The sequence below is a fragment of the Molossus molossus genome, unplaced genomic scaffold, assembly GCF_014108415.1.
Source record: "Molossus molossus isolate mMolMol1 unplaced genomic scaffold, mMolMol1.p scaffold_m16_p_8, whole genome shotgun sequence".
Taxonomy (NCBI): domain Eukaryota; kingdom Metazoa; phylum Chordata; class Mammalia; order Chiroptera; family Molossidae; genus Molossus; species Molossus molossus.
Window position 1 is genome coordinate 35,802,326 of NW_023425402.1, and position 18,101 is coordinate 35,820,426.

The 18,101-nt window shown below is 40.9% G+C and overlaps 1 protein-coding gene across 2 annotated transcripts; it reads left to right on the forward strand.

The window, feature by feature from the left end:
* The first annotated feature begins 2,438 nt into the window (after nucleotides 1-2,438).
* On the forward strand, nucleotides 2,439-17,865 carry OGFRL1 (opioid growth factor receptor like 1). Of its 2 annotated transcripts, none has more exons than XM_036249437.1 (7): nucleotides 2,439-2,807; nucleotides 7,141-7,227; nucleotides 7,390-7,468; nucleotides 11,262-11,340; nucleotides 11,438-11,504; nucleotides 11,611-11,756; nucleotides 16,187-17,033. In XM_036249437.1, the coding sequence occupies exons 1-7, from the start codon at nucleotides 2,574-2,576 to the stop codon at nucleotides 16,851-16,853; spliced, it is 1,359 nt and encodes a 452-aa protein (XP_036105330.1). In that variant the 5' UTR covers nucleotides 2,439-2,573; the 3' UTR covers nucleotides 16,854-17,033. The 2 variants fall into 2 exon arrangements, with proteins under 2 accessions (XP_036105330.1, XP_036105329.1); XM_036249436.1 differs by having other exon boundaries at nucleotides 2,574-2,807; nucleotides 7,387-7,468; nucleotides 16,187-17,865.
* The last annotated feature ends 236 nt before the right edge of the window (nucleotides 17,866-18,101 follow it).

An 18,101-nucleotide genomic window follows, 5' to 3' on the forward strand; every position in this document is an offset into this window, starting at 1 on the left:
AAGATTAAATGCTTTCAAAGATAGGAATACTGTAATGAAAGACTTTAAGTTTTCAGATAAGGTAATTCCTGTATATAGAACCTAGAGGTGAGAGACCTCCAAAAACAATTGTCTTCAATACATAAATTGGACACAATGTGATCAATTATTGCTGTAAATTTACTTTTTAAAATTATTACTTAAGGTTATTATACTAGTTCATGTAAAATTATGTTCTTTAGAAAATATGTTGCACTCCTTGGCTCAAAAATCTATAGCCCCATAAAAAATGGATACATTTGCCAAGAGGTAGTGGAAAAGGTAAGGATTTAATTGCAGTGGTTATATATACAAACACATGCAGGCTTACACAGATACTTTACACTGTTCTATTATCTTTTGCTGGTTAAGAAACTACTTCAAAATTTGGTGACTTCAAACAACAGCCAATTTATTATATTTCACTATTTTTGAGGGTCAGGAATTTGAGCAGAGCTCTGCTGGGTAGTTCCTTTGCTTTACATGGCATCACTGAGAAGTATTCAGCTGGTAGGTGTGCAGGTCTGGAGGACCCAATAAAAACTAGCAGGACTCAGCAGGGGATGCTGAAAGGCAGGGTTTAGCTGGGACTAGTGACCAGAAGACGTGCACAGTAGCCTTTCTGGCATGGCAGTCTCAAGGTAGCTGAACTTATATGGCAGCTCAGAGCTACCAGAGACTATGGTCCAAGAAACCTCAGTAGAAGATGCAAAGTTCCTTATAGCTTAACCACAAAAATTCCAAATATTCTATTTTTGAAAATCCTCATATTCTATTTTCCAAAGCAAGCCACCGAGGTCATCTCTGATTCAAGGGGAAGGGATTTTGACTCTATCTCTCAGTGGGAGGAGGGCAAAGAAAATTAGGACACTAATTTATACACACCTAAACAAACTGATGGAACACCTAGCACAGCAACTATCCCCAGACTTTCTATGTCTGTAATGTTTATGGTGATGGACAGCATTTTCTTCTGCAATGTGTTCTGGTCCTCTGCCAATGGAAGATGAATTCAATTCTCCAGATATGAGCAGTTAGATTCAGGTATTCTACTGCTACTCATTTCTTCTTCACCAAGCCATTATGACCAAAAAATTTTTGTGTGTGTCTGGTGTCTATTACTTATTAATTTGAGAGCTATCCCCAGTCATGGATCATACGAAGTCAGAGCTGCAAGAGATGCCAGAGATAAAATCGGTCCTGTTTTATAGATGAAGAAATTTAGGTTTAAAGCAGCTATATGACCTGTCCCAGGTCAGAGGTTGATTAGGGACAATGCTACAGCTGGGATCTCCTGCTGCCATGCTTGAAGACAGGAAATCCTGAGTTATCTCTGGAGTGAGCAACCTGTTCACCTGATTCTTCCCCCTAGAAACAGTCCAGCCGGCCTTGATTCAGTATCCTATTTTATCATGAAATATTAAAAAGAAACTATTTCAAATGCACCAATTTAATCTTGCATATCTAACCTTTATCATGTTTACTAAGTACCTACCAATTCCTCACATACAGAGATGGCCGCCGCGGAAAGGCTTGCCTTCTAGTTAGAAGGTCATAATACCAAGTTTACAGTAGTCACTTTTCTCTGGGCCACTTATTCAATCATGCTGTTCTATCTTGAAGTACCGCAATATATATATATATATATATATATATATATATATATATATATGCAGATGGAGGGGCCAAGGATTCTGAGTTTTTATTCTACTCACAATGCCAGTTTGGTGTGGGTGTTAGTAAAACTGTTCACAGGTCAATGTGAAAGTCTAGCTATTATTGCTCCTTTTGTTTTTTGCTTTGCTCATTAGACGAAGTGACAGCTCTGACTTTATTTAGACCTGGGGGCTCCAGGTGGCTGCCCTAAGTACAGTCTTCATAGCTTGGATTTTCTGTTTATATGGTACCTGGTCACCATTAGCTTTTGTCTTTTTCTGCTGCAGCTAATTTATCTTCCTCGGGGACCAGCAGGGAGAAGGGGTGGGGTGGGGGGTGTGGACAGGGCTTGCCTGCGGACATTGACACCTCCTTGACAGCAGGTCCACCCCAGCCCGTCCTCCCAGAGCTGGTGGGATCAACCACTCCTCTCGCTCAGCTCTTAGGAGGCCCCGCCAGGGGTGGAGTGGGGCTGAGGGTGGGGAAGGAAGGGGGAGGGTAAGCAACACCCCCCGGGGGACCCCAGCAGGCCTTGGCTGGGGAGGGGGAGTGTTGGGCGAGGTGTGACCCCGGGGCCGCGGGCGGCGGCGCTCAGGCCGCAGGCGGGCAGTTCGCTGCCCTGGGCTCCGGGCGAGCGCCGGCTCCCGCCCAGGGGGAGGAGAGGGAACCAGATGGGCGGGTTCAAGCGTTGGCGGCGGCGGTCCCGGGGCCGCCGGCTCCTCCCCGCGAGTGTGGCAGTCCGCGGCTCGGCGCGCTGAGGCAGTGCGGCGGCGGGCGCCGAGGATGCCGCCCAGCGCCCTCGCCGCGGCCATGCCCCGGCCCTAGTGCGCCTGCCGCAGCCCGCGCCCCGCAGCCCGCGCCCCGCAGCCCCGCAGCCCGCGCCCGCCGCCGCCTCTTCAATGGGCAACCTGCTCGGCGGGGTCAGCTTCCGCGAGCCCACCACCGTGGAGGACTGCGACTCCACCTGGCAGACGGACTCGGAGCCCGAGCCGGAGGAGCCGGGGCCGGGCGGCGGCGGCGAGGGCCCGGGGCAGGAGCCCGAGCAGCCCGCGCAGCCCCCGGAGCGAGCCGGCGGGCGGCCCCGCGCCAGTCCCGCGCCGGACGAGGACGCCGAGGCGGCGGGCGCCGAGCAGGTACGCGGCCCCATGGTGGCCTCGGGCTGGGCCGGGGCGCCCTTGCCCCCGGCGCCTGGAGGAAGGACGAGAGCAGCGGGCGCCGCGCTGTCCCCGCGCGGAGGGCAGGGACGCCGGGCGGCTGCCAGTCGTTCGCGGCCGGCGCCCCCGTGCCCCCGGCCGCCCTGCTGCCCCGCGGTCCCGGCGGCCTGCGGTGGCCCGGAGCGCCGCGGCTGATCGCTGCCGACCTGGGGCCTGTTCGTGGGCGCGACAAGGAAGTCCCTCAGGGCAGGACCCAACTTGAATGGGTGTTTTCTGAGCCTCCGCAGCGCAGCTGGGTGCCGCGAAGGCAAGGTGGGAGGAACCTGTCTAAAAATAGAGGATTGTGGAAACCGGGCTAGTGTGTGTTACTGGTGAAAATTACCCAGAATAAAGAGGGACTGCAGTTGATCCGTGGAGAGCACTCTTCCCTACAGGGGTGTCGACGGCCACTGAAAGTATTGTAAAAGGTCCCCATCCGAAGTTAAAACGCCACGGTTTTTACCCCAAGTAAGTAAGGCCTTTCAACCGAGGAGTTCTGGGCACTCTTCAAAAATATTATTTTACCCAGAAGACTTGTTGATCCAACCGTGCTTAAATCATTTGCCTAATACAATCTGGATGAGAGGTTAGTAAAGAGATAAATACCCCTTGTACGCCCTGATGGAACTGAAAATAATTCAGAAAACTTTAAAAAGGAGGAACGGTCTAGCCAACCCTCTGAGGAAGTGTGTGTCCTGGAGGTATTTACGGTTTGTTGTGCGTTCCGCCCTCCCCGGAATCGGCTAAGGGAAAATGAGAGTGAAAAAATGGAGCCCAAAAGTCACATGTGACCACAGGAGTAGAGGAATCACCCCTTTGTACAGCTTGTTGATCATCTATGTTTAGGTCAGAAGGAAACATAAAGTCTTAGTGCAGGCTCTATGCTAAACGAGTTATTAAAATCAACTGCAATTTTGGGGGTGGGTGGTAGTCGCTGGTTTTAATCCTCATTTTAGAGAAAACTGAGGCCTAGAGAGAAACTTGCTCAGGATCATCCAGAGAGAGAACGATGCAAACCCAAGTAGATATATTTAGTCAACTTCAGAATCTTGAACTTGTCGGAATTGTAAGTATCCCTCTGCCCCTTGTGTTCTGGTTTGCTGCTAGGTCATCTTGCATTGCGAATTCAGCCCCAGGAAAGTACTAGATGCTGTATTCCATGTTCCCCCCTTCCATTTGTCTCCCAATTACATAACCTTTAAAGAAGTTGAGGTTATCAAAACACACCAGCTCAGATTCAGTCCAGCTAACCAGGTCCATTTGTATATAAACCAATTTGGTAATTAATGTTTCCATCAGTTAATTGCAACCCCAGTAAATGAAGACCACACCAGCTCTCCCTTTTTTACTTGAATGATTTTTTTGTGTTGGTATCACCATCTAATTTCTAAAAAAAAAATCTACTTTTTAATTTTGCTTTTTGACTGTCAACCCCATTTGTTCCCTACTCCACACAGTCAATTCATTTGCAAGAACTACTGGAGCTATCTTTAAAGTATATCTCAGACTCACTACTTCTGGCCACCTCCTAGTCCAAGTGAATATTTGACAAGTGATGGTGCCATTAACTCAGATGGAAAAGTGTAGGGAGAAAGCATCTTCAGAGGCTAAATCAATAATTCTCTTGAGTTTGATACCCTATTGGACATCCAAGTTGAGTAGTTAATTATATCTGTGAACAGAACTCCAGTCCAGGACTGTAGTCTTCAGCATATAAGATTGATGGTATTTAAAGTCATGGGAGCCCAGCCGGTGTGGCTCAGTGGTTGAGCGTCAATCCATGCACCAAGAGGTTGCCAGCCCGATTCCTGGTTGGGGCACATGCCCATGTTGTGGGCCTGATCCCCGTGGGGGGCGTGTAGGAGGTGTCCAGTCAGTATTCTTTCTCATTGATGTCTCTCTCTCTCTCTCTCTTGCCCTCCCTCTCCCTCTCTCTAAAAATCAATAAAGAAAAAAAAATTTTTTTTTAAGTCATGGGAGGATATGTGGTCATCAGGAGTGATGACGAATGAGGACTAAGCCTTGGGCACGAGAGCATGTGAAGAGGAGAAGCCAAAGAGGGGCTGACAATGGCAAGCAATGAAGTGGGAAGATAACCAGGGGAGGTGTGGTATCTGACAGTATTTCAGGAAGGAGGGAGGCATTAATTGGCCCAATGCTGAAGGGAGGTCCCCTGAGTTGAGCACTGAGAAATCGTTTGGTGTGATGGAAATTTTTAGTGACTTTCACAGGTACTGTTTTGATGGAATGCTGAGGATGAAAGCCTGGTTGGGGTAGGTCATGGGAGAAGAGGAGAAGGAGACATGGAGCATGAACAGCTCTTTGGTGATGTTTTACTATAAAAGGGAGCAGAGCTATGGATCTGTAATCAAGGGGAGTGGAGCGGATGTAATCAAGGAAGGTTGTATATATTTAAGATTAGAGATGCTATATCATGTTTGCTGAGGGGAATGAGCCAGAAATGCAGGGAAATTTGATGATACAAGAACTAGGAACAATAAGTTAAGGAACAAAATCCTTGCCTGAGCAGGTGAAAAGGGATGGAATAAAGAACATAAAAGGAGTAGAAGTTGAAGGAGCAGGGATGGATGCTGGCAGGTTGGTACATTTAGAAGTTGGAGGAGGCAATCGTGCTCATGATAATCCTGGGCATTAGGCCGGGCATGAGTCACTATTCATTTCACAGATAATAAAACTAAGATTCAGTTAAGTGATTTACTTAAGGCCTCACAAATAAGTAGCAGAGTTGAGACTCAGCCCAAGTATCCTGCTTCCAAGTCCTGGGCTGTTGACATTATACCCAAGTTTCTGTCGTGATCCTTGACTGTTAGTGGAGCTGGAATGGACTTGTACCTAATTAGCTGGACTCTGAGCCCAGAGCACGGGATTCTAGTTCTTTTGCTATCTTCGGGCTCTGGGTCTTGTTTAACTTCTCTAAGTCTGGGTTACCTTGTTTCTAAGGTGGAAACACTAATAACTGCCAGCCAGGTGTGTTAGAAGAATCAAATGAAATAATATACATGTAAGCACTTTGTAAATGGAAAAGTGCTTTCTATACAAATGTAGGATGATGATTCATATGGTTGTAGCTGAGGCTAAATAGATTCAGAAACTTGCTAGGCAGAGCTATTTTGAAACATGTGGCTAGGACCAAAATTGAAGCTTTTCCTTGCTTATGTAACATGACACAGTAGCTAATGTTAAACATCGAAGAATGTGGTGTTAAAGTGTCTCTGTACTTGTAGTAATAGTGAGAATCACACTCCTTCAAAAAATATGCAAGAATTGCTTAGAGGATGCTAGTCTGTCAGCACAGGTGGGGGTAGCGGATGATGAGAACAGGCTTGGGGGCGAAGTTCTTAATGAATGCTGAGATTTGAATTTAGCAGTTTCATCATTGTCATCAGTCTCATTGTTCTGGGGGGACACTGGGTATGAAGCACTTTCTTAAACATAATACTACATGTAATTTACACTTGGAATGTAAATCCATTACATTGACCTACATCTTCTATTTTAAAAACTACTTCATGATGGTGGGACTTTTCTTTAGAAATAAATTATATGAGTAAACTACCACATAGAAATCATTACAATATGAAGTTCATTACATTTGAGAGTTTTTCATTTTTGTGTGTGTACATATTTAAAATCTGTTAATTTATATTAAATTGCATTATCACTGAATTAACAGATTATTCATGTCTTTGTACTTTTTATGGTGCTATGAGGGATAGAGTTTCGAAAGATAATTTGTTTTAAAAGCCTCTTTTTCTTATATAAATATTACTTGATTTCCAAATGTAGCTAAATGTTGCAAAATTTGGGAATTTTTTTGTGGAGAATTGATTTATTATCTTAGCATTTTTTTTTTTTTTTTTTTAGTATTATATAAAGTACTTTAAAATAAGTTTTGTCATAGAATCACTTGTGTAACCTATGGTAAAATATATGTCTTAAATTCATTTTTAGTTCTATTTCTATGGATATTGATCCATAACATTTAGCCTCTATACACTTTTGGTGAATAGTGAAGTTTTTTATTTAGTAAAACACCTTAGGACAAATGTTATTGTGTTCAAATCAGGAAGATAGAACACCAACAAATGTAAATATTATTAAAAGGACATTTATAATATTTTCAGTAATCTGGACAGCTTGACACTTTTTAGGCTTTCTTTAGGGATGTTCATTGTTTTACGTTTGTTCTAGAAATTTCTCAGTGAAATTATCTTGCTTCAACATGTGAATGGAATTGTACTTTTTACTTTAGGGTGCTGACTCCACTGAAGCAAGTGCCAAACCAAAGAGAAGTTTTTACGCTGCGAGGGATTTGTACAAATACCGACACCAGTACCCAGTAAGATACAGATTTTTTTTAAATGAATGTAAAATATTTTTCTTCTGTTTTTCCTATTTTTGTGGTGTCAATGAGCAAAAATGGAAGAAGGGTTTTTGTGCCTTTTTTTTTTTTTTTAATATGGCCATATGCTGGAGATTGATTGATTTTTTTCTTTAGCAGAACTTCAAAGATATCCGGTGTCAAAATGACTTGAGCAATCTTCGCTTTTATAAGAATAAAATTCCATTTAAGCCAGATGGTGAGTAATGTGCTACCTTGGTAAGAAGCAACATCTAAATAATAAGTGCATCTAGTTATTCTCTGTTTATTTAGTGGTCCGTACATTCTCAATGCATGTGTTCAGTGACTGGGTTTACTTCGCTATGCAGTCCACTGTGTCCCCAAAGTCCTAGACCCTCGAGTTGTGAGCAGTCTCTTGGCAAATTCTGGAGGAATAACTGCAGACTAGCAGTGCCTCCCCGCCACCTGTTTATGGTGGTTATTATGTGAAAGGTACTGGGAGCCATTATTGTGAAAAGGACAAGACATTTTTAAAACCATAGAAAATGAGATTATTAGGGAAATTAGTGCTCAAATTCAGCTTCCTCTTTTTTTTTTTTTTTTTTTTGTTAATCCTCACCCGAGGATATTTTTCCATTGATTTTTTTAGATAGAGTGGAAGGGAGGAAAGGAGAGAAAGAGAAACTTCCCACATCACTTGGTTGCCTCCCACATGGGCCTGGGGCTGGGGATCAAATCTACAACCCAGGTATGCCCTTGAGCAGGAATCGAACCCCCGACCCTGGGGTCTGCAAGCCAATGCTCCAACCACTGAGCCAAACTGGTCATGACAGCTTCCTCGTTTTAAATATAAGGTCACTAGGTCTTACATCTTGAATGACTGACTTGTCAGGTCACTCAGTTGTAGAGTTGGGTCTAGGTTCCAGAGTTCAGTATTCTCTCCACTGTGCCATACATGAAAATTATTTAGAACATAATTGAAAAGTGATGTTTACATTAGAATTATCTTTCCTGTAGACTTCCAGTTTCAGGAGTCAGGGAGGTATAAGAGTCCTAGTTCAGTGTTCCAATGTCCTGCCTGGGAAGGGAACTGCACACACAGTAGGTCTCTCTTCAGCTCTGCCAATAAACTAGCCACCTCCTTCACAACTCCACAGCTGCCCTGATAGGATATTTTCTAAACCTATGGTGATGAGAAGGTGCAGCCACTATGCTATGGTAATATGCATATTTCACTGAGTCTGAGACACCAGGCTATGATTCATAGTGGGCTGCTAATTTTATCCACCAGCTAAAACCAGCAAAACTGGCTTCTCTTCTCAGAGCCCTTATCTCTGTGAGGAGACCAAATGGCCCTGGCTCATGCCTTTTGCTCTCAGTGGAAACTAAGCCAGAAATACAGCAGTGTGAGTCAGGAACGAGGGACATGGATTGCAGACCTTTCCAGTGGCAGTACCTTGTCTTTGGTGAACTAACTGGAGGAAGGATAGCTAAAGGCTGGATGGAGTACTTGGAGGAGGAACTCCTTGTACTGTGCACTAAGAAACACACCAGTTGGGAGTTAGGGCTTAATATTGCTGATATGGCTAGAACCATTTCACTTGTCTTCAATTATATGGCATCCCAAAAGTCTGCTCTGATTTGGAAAGAAACCTCTGGGTAAAAATGATCTGTTGTATTTACTAATTATAGAAGCACATTGCTTTATTTACTAATTTAAATAATATTAATTAAACAATTAGTATTTTTTTAGAACTTGGCGTAAGAAAACTTTTTTAAGAAAGGCAATGATAGTTAATTTGACTCTGATTTGAATTTAATAAAATTTACCTAAAGGAATACCTTCAAATACCTAAAAACACTGAACCCAGAGATATGACAGTATTTAACTGGATTATTTTATATTTCTAATAGTGGATTTATTTTAGAGGCAGTACTTTAAAGCAATAACTTTAAGTGGTGCAGTCATTTTTTATAATCTTTACCACAAAATTTATTTTGAAATCTTATAAGATGGGGTAAGACATTTTAGCTAAGGCTACATAAAATATTATTCTATTTTGTTATATAAAGTGTTTCAACTCACTTTTCCTCTCTAGTATGTGTACACACACACACTCACACACACACACACTCACTCTTGACAGTAAGCATAAGCCTGCAATAATGTATTTTACTTATTAAATAGGAGGAGGGGCAATTGAAAGGGAAAACAAACAGGAAAGTATGGGGATAAATGCTTTTAACATGCTGATAAATGCCTTTAACATCAGTAGTGTGATTCAAAAACAACTTTTTACCAAATCTTTTGAAAGTGGCCCTCTACTAAAGACTGGTGACTTGTGGAGGAAACAAAAATGAGACAAGTTATGTTTAGGGAAATCTTACATTGTTGTGCTTTTTTTCTATAAAATTGGCTAAATGGCCACATAGTCTATTGAAAGGACCTAGACTGATTTAAACAGGAGGATTTTGTTATAATAAGTTCTTATACGGGAACTATAGAATGTGGTAAATTAGAGGGCTTACTTTTTGAAACCAGAAAGACCTGTGTTCTATTCCTACATTTATTCCTTTATTAGTGTGTGACTTTGAACAAATCACACAATTTCCTTTTAGTAAAATGGAGATAACAACATTGATTTGGGAGAGTTTTGTGAAGATTAAGGTGGATGATATATACCATATATAATATTGGCCCAACATATGATAGGTAGGTACTTAACACCTTTTTCTTTTATTATTTTTTTTAAATCCTCACCCAAGGATATGTTTTTATTGATTTGAGAGAGAGAGAGAGAGAGAGAGAGAGAGAGAGAGAGAAACATCAGTGTGAGAGAGAAACATCAAACTGTTGCACCTCAACCGGGGATTGAACCTGCAACCGGCTGTGTGTCCTGATCCAGAATCAAACATGTGACCTTTCGGTGTACCGGACAATGCTCCAACCAACACTGGCCTGGGCTTTCTTTCTTTTTTTTCATCCTCACCCAAGAACATTTTTGTTCAGATAGAGTGGGGGGGGGGGGAAACATCGATGTGAAAGGGACACATCGAGTGGCTGCCACCCGCACAACCCAACTAGGGCCGGGGACAAACTGCAACCGAGGTACATGCCCTCAGCGGGAACCGAACCCGGGTCTCTCTGGACCGCAGGCCAACGCTCTAACTGCTGAGCCAAACTGGCCAGGGCCCTGGGCTTTCTTTCATTTTTTATTACTCCTTTCTCTTCTTCTCCTTCTCTTCTTCCCTCCTTTCTTTCTTTTTCCCTGGGATTCATTTCAATTTGATCCAATCCAGTATTTAAAGAACCACATGACCCTTTAGGGCAGAGACTAGTAAAGTTTTTCTGTAAAGGGCCAGAGAGTAAATATTTTCAGCTTTGTGGGCCGCATCATTTCTGTTGCAACTACTAAATTCTGCTGTTCTGGTGTAAAATACATAAATGAATTTTATTCATTTGTGCATGGCTGTGTTCCAATAAAACTTTATTTACAAAACAGATGTCAGACCATAGTTTGCCACCCTTTACTTTAGAATAATGCTGTTCAATACAACTTTCTGCAGTTAGAGGTGTCATTTTTTTTTATTCCTCACCTGAGGACTTTTTTTTTTGCATTTATCTTCAGATAGAGTGGGAGGGACAAAAGGAGGAACAGAGAGAGAGAGAAACATCGATGTGAGAGAGACACATCGAGTGGCTGCTACCCACATGACCCCAACCGGGGCCGGGGACAAATTGCTACCAAGATACATGCCCTTAGTGGGAACCAAACCCGGGTCTCTCTGGACCGCAGGCTGACGCTCTAACTGCTGAGCCAAACCGGCCAGGGCTTGAGGTGTCATTTTTTAAAAAAATTAGGCTTATTAGTAACTCAGTATATGGCATAGGGACTAAATCTTTTCAAAGCCTTATTCTTTTGCACCGTTATTCATATTTAAAAATGTTTCATACAAAGCTTAAGTGATTAAATCTTAAAAAGCCTTCAACAATGTTTTAAATGTTCATTTTCTGAATGTTTACTGTTCAGGTGTTTACATTGAAGAAGTTCTAAATAAGTGGAAAGGAGATTATGAGAAGCTGGAGCACAACCACACTTATATTCAATGGTCAGTTTCATATCTTCTATCTTGAACCATGTCCTGTTGAATTATGTATACTTTCCAGGCAACATTAATATACAAATATTATTTTTCTAAAAAATAGGCTTTTCCCCCTGAGAGAACAAGGCTTGAACTTTTATGCTAAAGAACTAACTACATATGAAATTGAGGTAATGCAAACTCATTTTATTTGATATGAGATGGCCAAATAACATTGCTATTTTATTGGCATGGTAATGACTGAATCATTTCAGCTGACTTTTTTCTTTTCATTAGGAATTCAAAAAAACAAAAGAAGCAATTAGAAGATTTCTCCTGGCTTATAAAATGATGTTAGAGTTTTTTGGAATAAAACTCATTGATAAAACTGGAAATGTCGCTCGGGCCGTTAACTGGCAGGAAAGGTTTCAGCATCTGAATGAGTAAGTGAAGCCCCTGCTATACATCGGGCCAGCATATTACTTTCCCTTGGTTGGGACTCTCCATGGAACATAGGAACAACTAGCAGATGGACCTAGGAATTTAAAATGAGAAGCTAGTCTGAAATACATTTTATTCCCTGTTCTATATTCCAATACAACAAATGAGAGTGAAATTCCGAGTAGAAATATGGGTGTTCAGTTTCAGAGCTGTTTCTTCCTGGAACCTCTCCGCTGCGCACGGCCATGTGGCCTCCAGCCCTTTCCAAGCCGTGTTTCCTGGCATTTGTGGTTATTGTTGGTACACAGTTTTCCGAACCCCCGCTACGGGCTGTGCGCTTTGTGTGGCGCAGTCTGTTCCTGAGCGTGGTGCCTTCTTAGATTCCATCCGTGAACTAAGCCTGTGACACAAAAATCATTTTGTAAGACTCAGATGTTCTCATACGTTTTACTATAAAAAAGGGAAAGTTAGAATCTTTGCTGTTTGGGTAAAAAGCAGGCCATTTTTGGTTAATAAATCTCAAAACCTAAGAAGAAAGTTTTAACAGTTTATTTGGAATTGATTTTCTGTATTCTTTTGCTTAGATATCTCGAACTTTCATTAATACTTTTTACCCAAAGTTTATTTTTCTTATTATTTTCTTTACATGAAAACTGGCCTTTTTTTCCTTTTTAATTATAGGGTGACTTATGAGTGCTGGACTATAAAACCAACAGCTTTAAAGCATTTTCTTTCTTTTTTTTTTAGCACATTATAGTTAACAGAACTGGGCAAGTACTAAGAGAAAAACAATTAAAACTACCTAAGAAATTTTTCTTTGCCTATAACAAATCAGAATTTTGAGCATCAATTAACTAAAATTCTTGTATCTTTCTAGAACTTTCATCTTGCTTTAGTAAAATAAATACTAATATGTAAGTCTTTCTTTTACTTTATTTTTGTTGATTGAGAGAGAGAGAGAGAGAGAGAGAGAGAGATCGATTTGTTGTTCCACTTATTTATGCATTCATTAGTTGATTCTTGTATGTTCCCTGACTGGGGATTGAACCCACAGCCTTGGAGTATCGAGATGATGCTTCAGCCAACTGAACTACCCAGCCACGGTTCTTTTACTTTATTAGTTATAATCAACACTATTAAAACAGTATCTTCAAACACTGAAGATAAAGACATAAAGCTTTATGATTCTGATTAGAAGACCCATTAACTCATAAGTCAAGTTAATCTGATTTAGATAGGGTACTTAAAGCAGAAGCATGTAAGCCTCTGCCTAGGCAATGCAGGCAGCCATCTCTGGACAAGGTTTCTAAACACTTATGTCATGCTGCCAAAGAAAGTTGTACGCAAGTAGCCTATTGACATGAAGGATGGCAGAAATAAATCTTTGGAGAGGATCAGGTAGTATCTCATTTTTCATGGACTCACATTTATTATTTTTACAGAATCTCTGTCTCCAACTTATTCTTGGTTGGACTAGCCGTCTTGTTTAGCCGTTGTTTGTTGAATGAATAAATGATGAACAACATATGTTTGTCAGATTAAATCCTCCTTGGGATTTACTGTCAGATCCTCTAATTGGTAGCTGGAAACAGAGCCCTTCTGAAGGTTTTATTTAGTTTAATGATCTCCTGGGTTGAGTCAGTGGACAGAGCCTGAACTGGTGGTCCTTCCTCACTCCTCCGCCTCATCCAGCTCCCTTACTTTCGATTATCCATTGTCTCTTTTTTCTTTCCCTGGTTGTTGCAGAGCTTTTCCAGCTATGAATTAACTGCCTTAAAATCTTCCAGAAAACAACTTTCCTTTGAGGTTTAATTGCCAAAACATTATATTGACTAGATTTGAACAAATTATAGGAGACTATAGGAAGACTTCTGTTTCATGTTCTTTCTTCGGTTGGGTTATTTTCTGATTTATCCTTAAATGTCATAACTTATTTGTGTTCTAATCTGTATGACAACTTGAGTTTTTTAGAGTAAGCAGGGAACTCAATATTTATTTATAGTAGCCCAGCAGACAAGAACATATTGAATGGAAGTGGAATGAAATAAAGTTTAGTGAACAAGTGGCCATGACTGGAAGAGATGAAATATTTTCAAACATGACAGTACAGATATATAAACCAATCAATAAGATGTATGTCCAATTTTATTTCTAAGCACCTTAGATGACCGAGCCATATTTTAGACTCTGGAATCTCCACTAACATCTATTTTCTGTTTCCTACTTCTTGCCTTGTGTGGACTCTCTCTGATCGGTCTTACTGACAGCGTTAGCCCTGTCTGGAAGCCCAGCTCCTCTTGTTTCTCAGCTGTGGAACCCCAAAGATGGCCCACAGTATGAGGAGGGTTTTAGCTCCTCTTTCTTTCTCTTTCTCTTTCTTTGCAACACTTACTTTAAATTATATTAAAATATCCAATTCCTTTCTTATATAATTTTGTTTCATCATCCTGATCTTTATTCTCTTCATCCCAAGTTTCCGTCCTTTTCTACTGTAATATCAATATTTTAAATTGGAGAATGTGTAGATATAGATAAATGTGTATAGACACTTTATTTTGGACATTCATCCTGGACTGGATATGTGAAATTGAGCTGGTTGCAAATATTGTGTTGTGTCAATTTTGTTGTGTCATAGAACTCATCAGGCTTAAAAAAATTTTTTTTCACTTTTCCACACTTCTCCTTATTGTAGATGTTTGAGGCCAATGTTGCCCAAGAGTTTTGTCACTAAGTTTTTAGAGTATACAGAATCTATATTAACCTAACAACTAAGTCAATTCTGCCATTAAGGGTACATTGTCTTAACTTCACCCAAATTTGTATTGTCTCAAAATACCCTTATTTCCTAACTGTTAAAATGTACAGATTCATAAGACTGAAACATATCTGTTTTACCCCTTGCTTTCAAAGAGCTGAATTAAGATAATACTTTTTTGGCAAACATCCTGAAGGACAGTGACGATAAAAACTGCTGTACTTCTCTTTGTCAGTGTCTGGTTAGCCCAGATGCTTAAGGCTTTTTTTTTTGTCCAAACACTTTTCTTAAAATATGAGACCATGGAACCACTCCCTTGTTACCCTCAAATAATTCATTAACATCCTTCTCCATCCTTCCCAATTAATTGGCTAGTTATTCGTAAGTGAAATACTCCAAGTGCTTTTTGAAGCCAGGATAGGTATAGGCAATGCTTATATAAAGTGTAGCATCTGAGGTGTAAGATAGGTTTTAGGAAGTTAGAAATAAGTGACGGTTAGGGTTATATTGCAATAACTGGGTAAGCAAATACCTGGGCTGTTGGTGACAATACATGGTTAATATATGTAGCTGAAGTTCCTTCAGGGTATAGTCAGGCAGGTATAATAAGGCAACTATTAGGCTGAGCGAAGTGGGGGCAGTAGATTATGAATTGTGAGAAAATAAGATTGGGAAGCATTCATCTGATAATGGCCTTAGTATTGGAATAGAGGAGAAAGATGACAGTGTAATCTGGGGAAAAGGGCATCTTTGGAATCAACGCCATTGGAAAGAAAATTTTAAATTCTCTAATAGGGACAGATGAGAAGGAGAGAGGCCAGGGATGGAAGAGAATTAAGTTACTAGGCTGGGATAGGTACAAATATGGTGGTTCTTAATACCAAATCTTTAAATAATAATAATAATAATGATAATGATATTAATGTTAAGTAGTATCTATTTATTGAATTCTACATGGCCTGCATATTTATCAACTCACTGGATTCTTACGAAAGTCCAGTGAAGTCCAACAGAGGAGGATACGAGCCTCAGAGAGTCACCGTCGTTTTAGGTAGCTGTGAGTGGCAGAGCCAGGGTGCGAACTCAGGTCTGACTCTGAAACCCATGCTCTTAAGTGATCAACTATGCTCTGCAAAATAAGTCAGTGTTGCATGTTCTGTCAGAATTATTCTAGCAAGGTAGACTGGTTTTTTGCAGCTTTCCCTATGACTTGGCTAATATGGTAGATTTTGCTGACCAGTTAACCCTGCAAATCATACCATTCAGTTAACAGCTAATATTGTGTTTAGGCTCAGTGCTGGTTACCTGTGACAGGTGTAGTACCTTGCTGTTGTTGCAAATAGATACTCTAGTAGATCACTTATCCTCAGTGTTTTTAAGAAACAAACAATTCAACATCAGTGGAAATAAATTTTCATCTAAATATTTTTTAAATTTGAAGAACTTAAGAAACAAGGAGAATGTATATTATATGTTTGAGAATCACACGGTTGACATTACATTGAGGTATAAGGGTTTGATACCTTCTAATTTATTTTTCTTCATGGTCTCGCTGACTTTTAGTAAAGTCATTACAAGTCTTATTTTCATAAAAAATATTTTCCCAGTAGTTTTTATTCTCCTGCTTCCCTCCACCTGATTCCCCCACCCCTCATTTTATTCAATCCTCTCTTTTAGGTCCCAGCACAACTATTTAAGAATCACCCGTATTCTTAAAAGCCTTGGTGAGCTTGGATATGAAAGTTTTAAATCTCCTCTTGTAAAATTTATTCTTCATGAAGCTCTGGTGGAAAATACCATTCCCAATATTAAACAGAGCGCTCTGGAGTATTTTGTGTATACAATTAGAGACAGACGAGAACGGAGAAAGCTTCTCCGGTTCGCCCAGAAACATTACACACCCTCAGAGAACTTCATCTGGGGGCCACCCAGGAAGCAAGAGTCAGAGGGAAGCAAAGCCCAGAAAATGCCTGCCCCTCCCACCTCTGGTCACAACAGTCAAACCTCCATGCAGAAGAAATCTAAGGACTCCAAAAACTCCTCCTCAGCTGCTCATGTAAATAGCAAAACAGCTGAAGAAAAAAAAGTGTCACCTAGAGAGCCTGGAGAAGAGACCGACGGGCCCGGCGCTGAGCCCGGCAGCGAGGCTGCCAGGCCAAGGAACGCAGAGAAGGGTGGTCATGGCGAAAACTCAGATTCTCAACCAGAAAAAACAATGACTAATCCCACAGAGAAAAACGAGAGTGCATCGCCTCCCGAAAAAGAGGAAGAAGGTGAAAGTCATCACAAAGACTGTGAAAGTCCTGGAAATACAGAGTCTCAGGATGATGTACCATCACCGTGAATTACCAGAAGCCCACAAACCGGTTTAGGTCCGGGAGGAGAAAACTGCTCTATGGTTTATCCTAAAGAACGGAGGTCACAGTTCAGATTTTAGCCATCTGTTGGTGATTTATGTTGTAAGCATTGTGTTGTTTATTTTAGATAACAATAAGTTTAGTAAGATGTTTTAAGACATGACCCAGTAAATGAATATATTCTGTAACACTTCTAGGATGTGAGTTTACACATTTTGTACATAATAACTATTTTGCAGTTATTTTTATGTATATAGAAATAATCATGTAGTATTTGTGACATCAAATAAATTCTGAGAGATTACAGTCTACCTGAAGAAAACCAAGAGGGATAATTTTATTATGTTGCCACACCTTTGCCTGATTTACGGATTCCTTTCTTTAAGCTGGAAGAATCCTGTTCTCAAATGTGTTCAGAGAGTAATTTGGATTTTTTCATGACAATACCTCAACATGTTCATTTTAAAATTCAGATAGATGAAATGGATGTTCCCCGGGCCGGAAGCTCCCAGCCCATTTGTCAGTGTTGCTGTCTCCTCCCCCCTTCGGCCCTCCCCCATCCGCCGTCTGTGAGCCAGCGGACCTCGCGTGTACATTCCCGTGAACTCTACTGAAATTTAAATGGAACAGAATGGGACTTTCAACTGTATCATTTCAAGAATTTGCTTTGCTTGAAATAATAAAAATGTTTTTCTGTATAAAGTGCTTATCATTTTTTTGATGTGAAAGTCCAAGGAAAGAATTTTGCCTTCTGTGGCTGTTCCATATAAATTTTGTGCTTGTTTCTGAATGTAAGTGACTCAAGAATTGAAAAATAAGAAAGGAAATTATTTATTTTTAAAAGGCATGCCTCTTGTAGTGGCAACAAGGCAGTGGTCCCTAAAGCCATGAATATCTCAGTGTTATGTGGATTATGAAATCAATGATATTGCTTAGTTCATAGTGTATCTTTTATTTTTATTTTATTTTTAATTCTTATCTGAAGGGGGCCAGAGAGAGAGAGAGAAACATCGATGAGAGAAACATTGATTGGTTGCCTTCCGTTCTGTATGTGCCCCAACCGGGGATCGAACCTGCAACCCAGGTATGTGCCCTGACCGAGAATTGAACCTGCAACCTTTTGGTGCACAGGAAATGCTCAGCCAATTGAGCCACTCCGGCTGGGTGGATATCTTTTATAAAAGAATTACAAGTTGATGCATCTCTTAAGTTGTCAAACCTTAACATTGAGAATA

What these genes read in the sequence shown, in the direction of transcription:
- OGFRL1 (XM_036249436.1), top strand. Translation starts at nt 2,574, where the DNA reads ATGGGCAACCTGCTCGGCGGGGTCAGCTTCCGCGAGCCCACCACCGTG. An exon ending in AGGCGGCGGGCGCCGAGCAG is followed by an intron (nt 2,808 to 7,140) that starts GTACGCGGCCCC and finishes TTTTTACTTTAG; the next exon opens with GGTGCTGACTCCACTGAAGC. An exon ending in AATACCGACACCAGTACCCA is followed by an intron (nt 7,228 to 7,386) that starts GTAAGATACAGA and finishes TTTTTTCTTTAG; the next exon opens with CAGAACTTCAAAGATATCCG.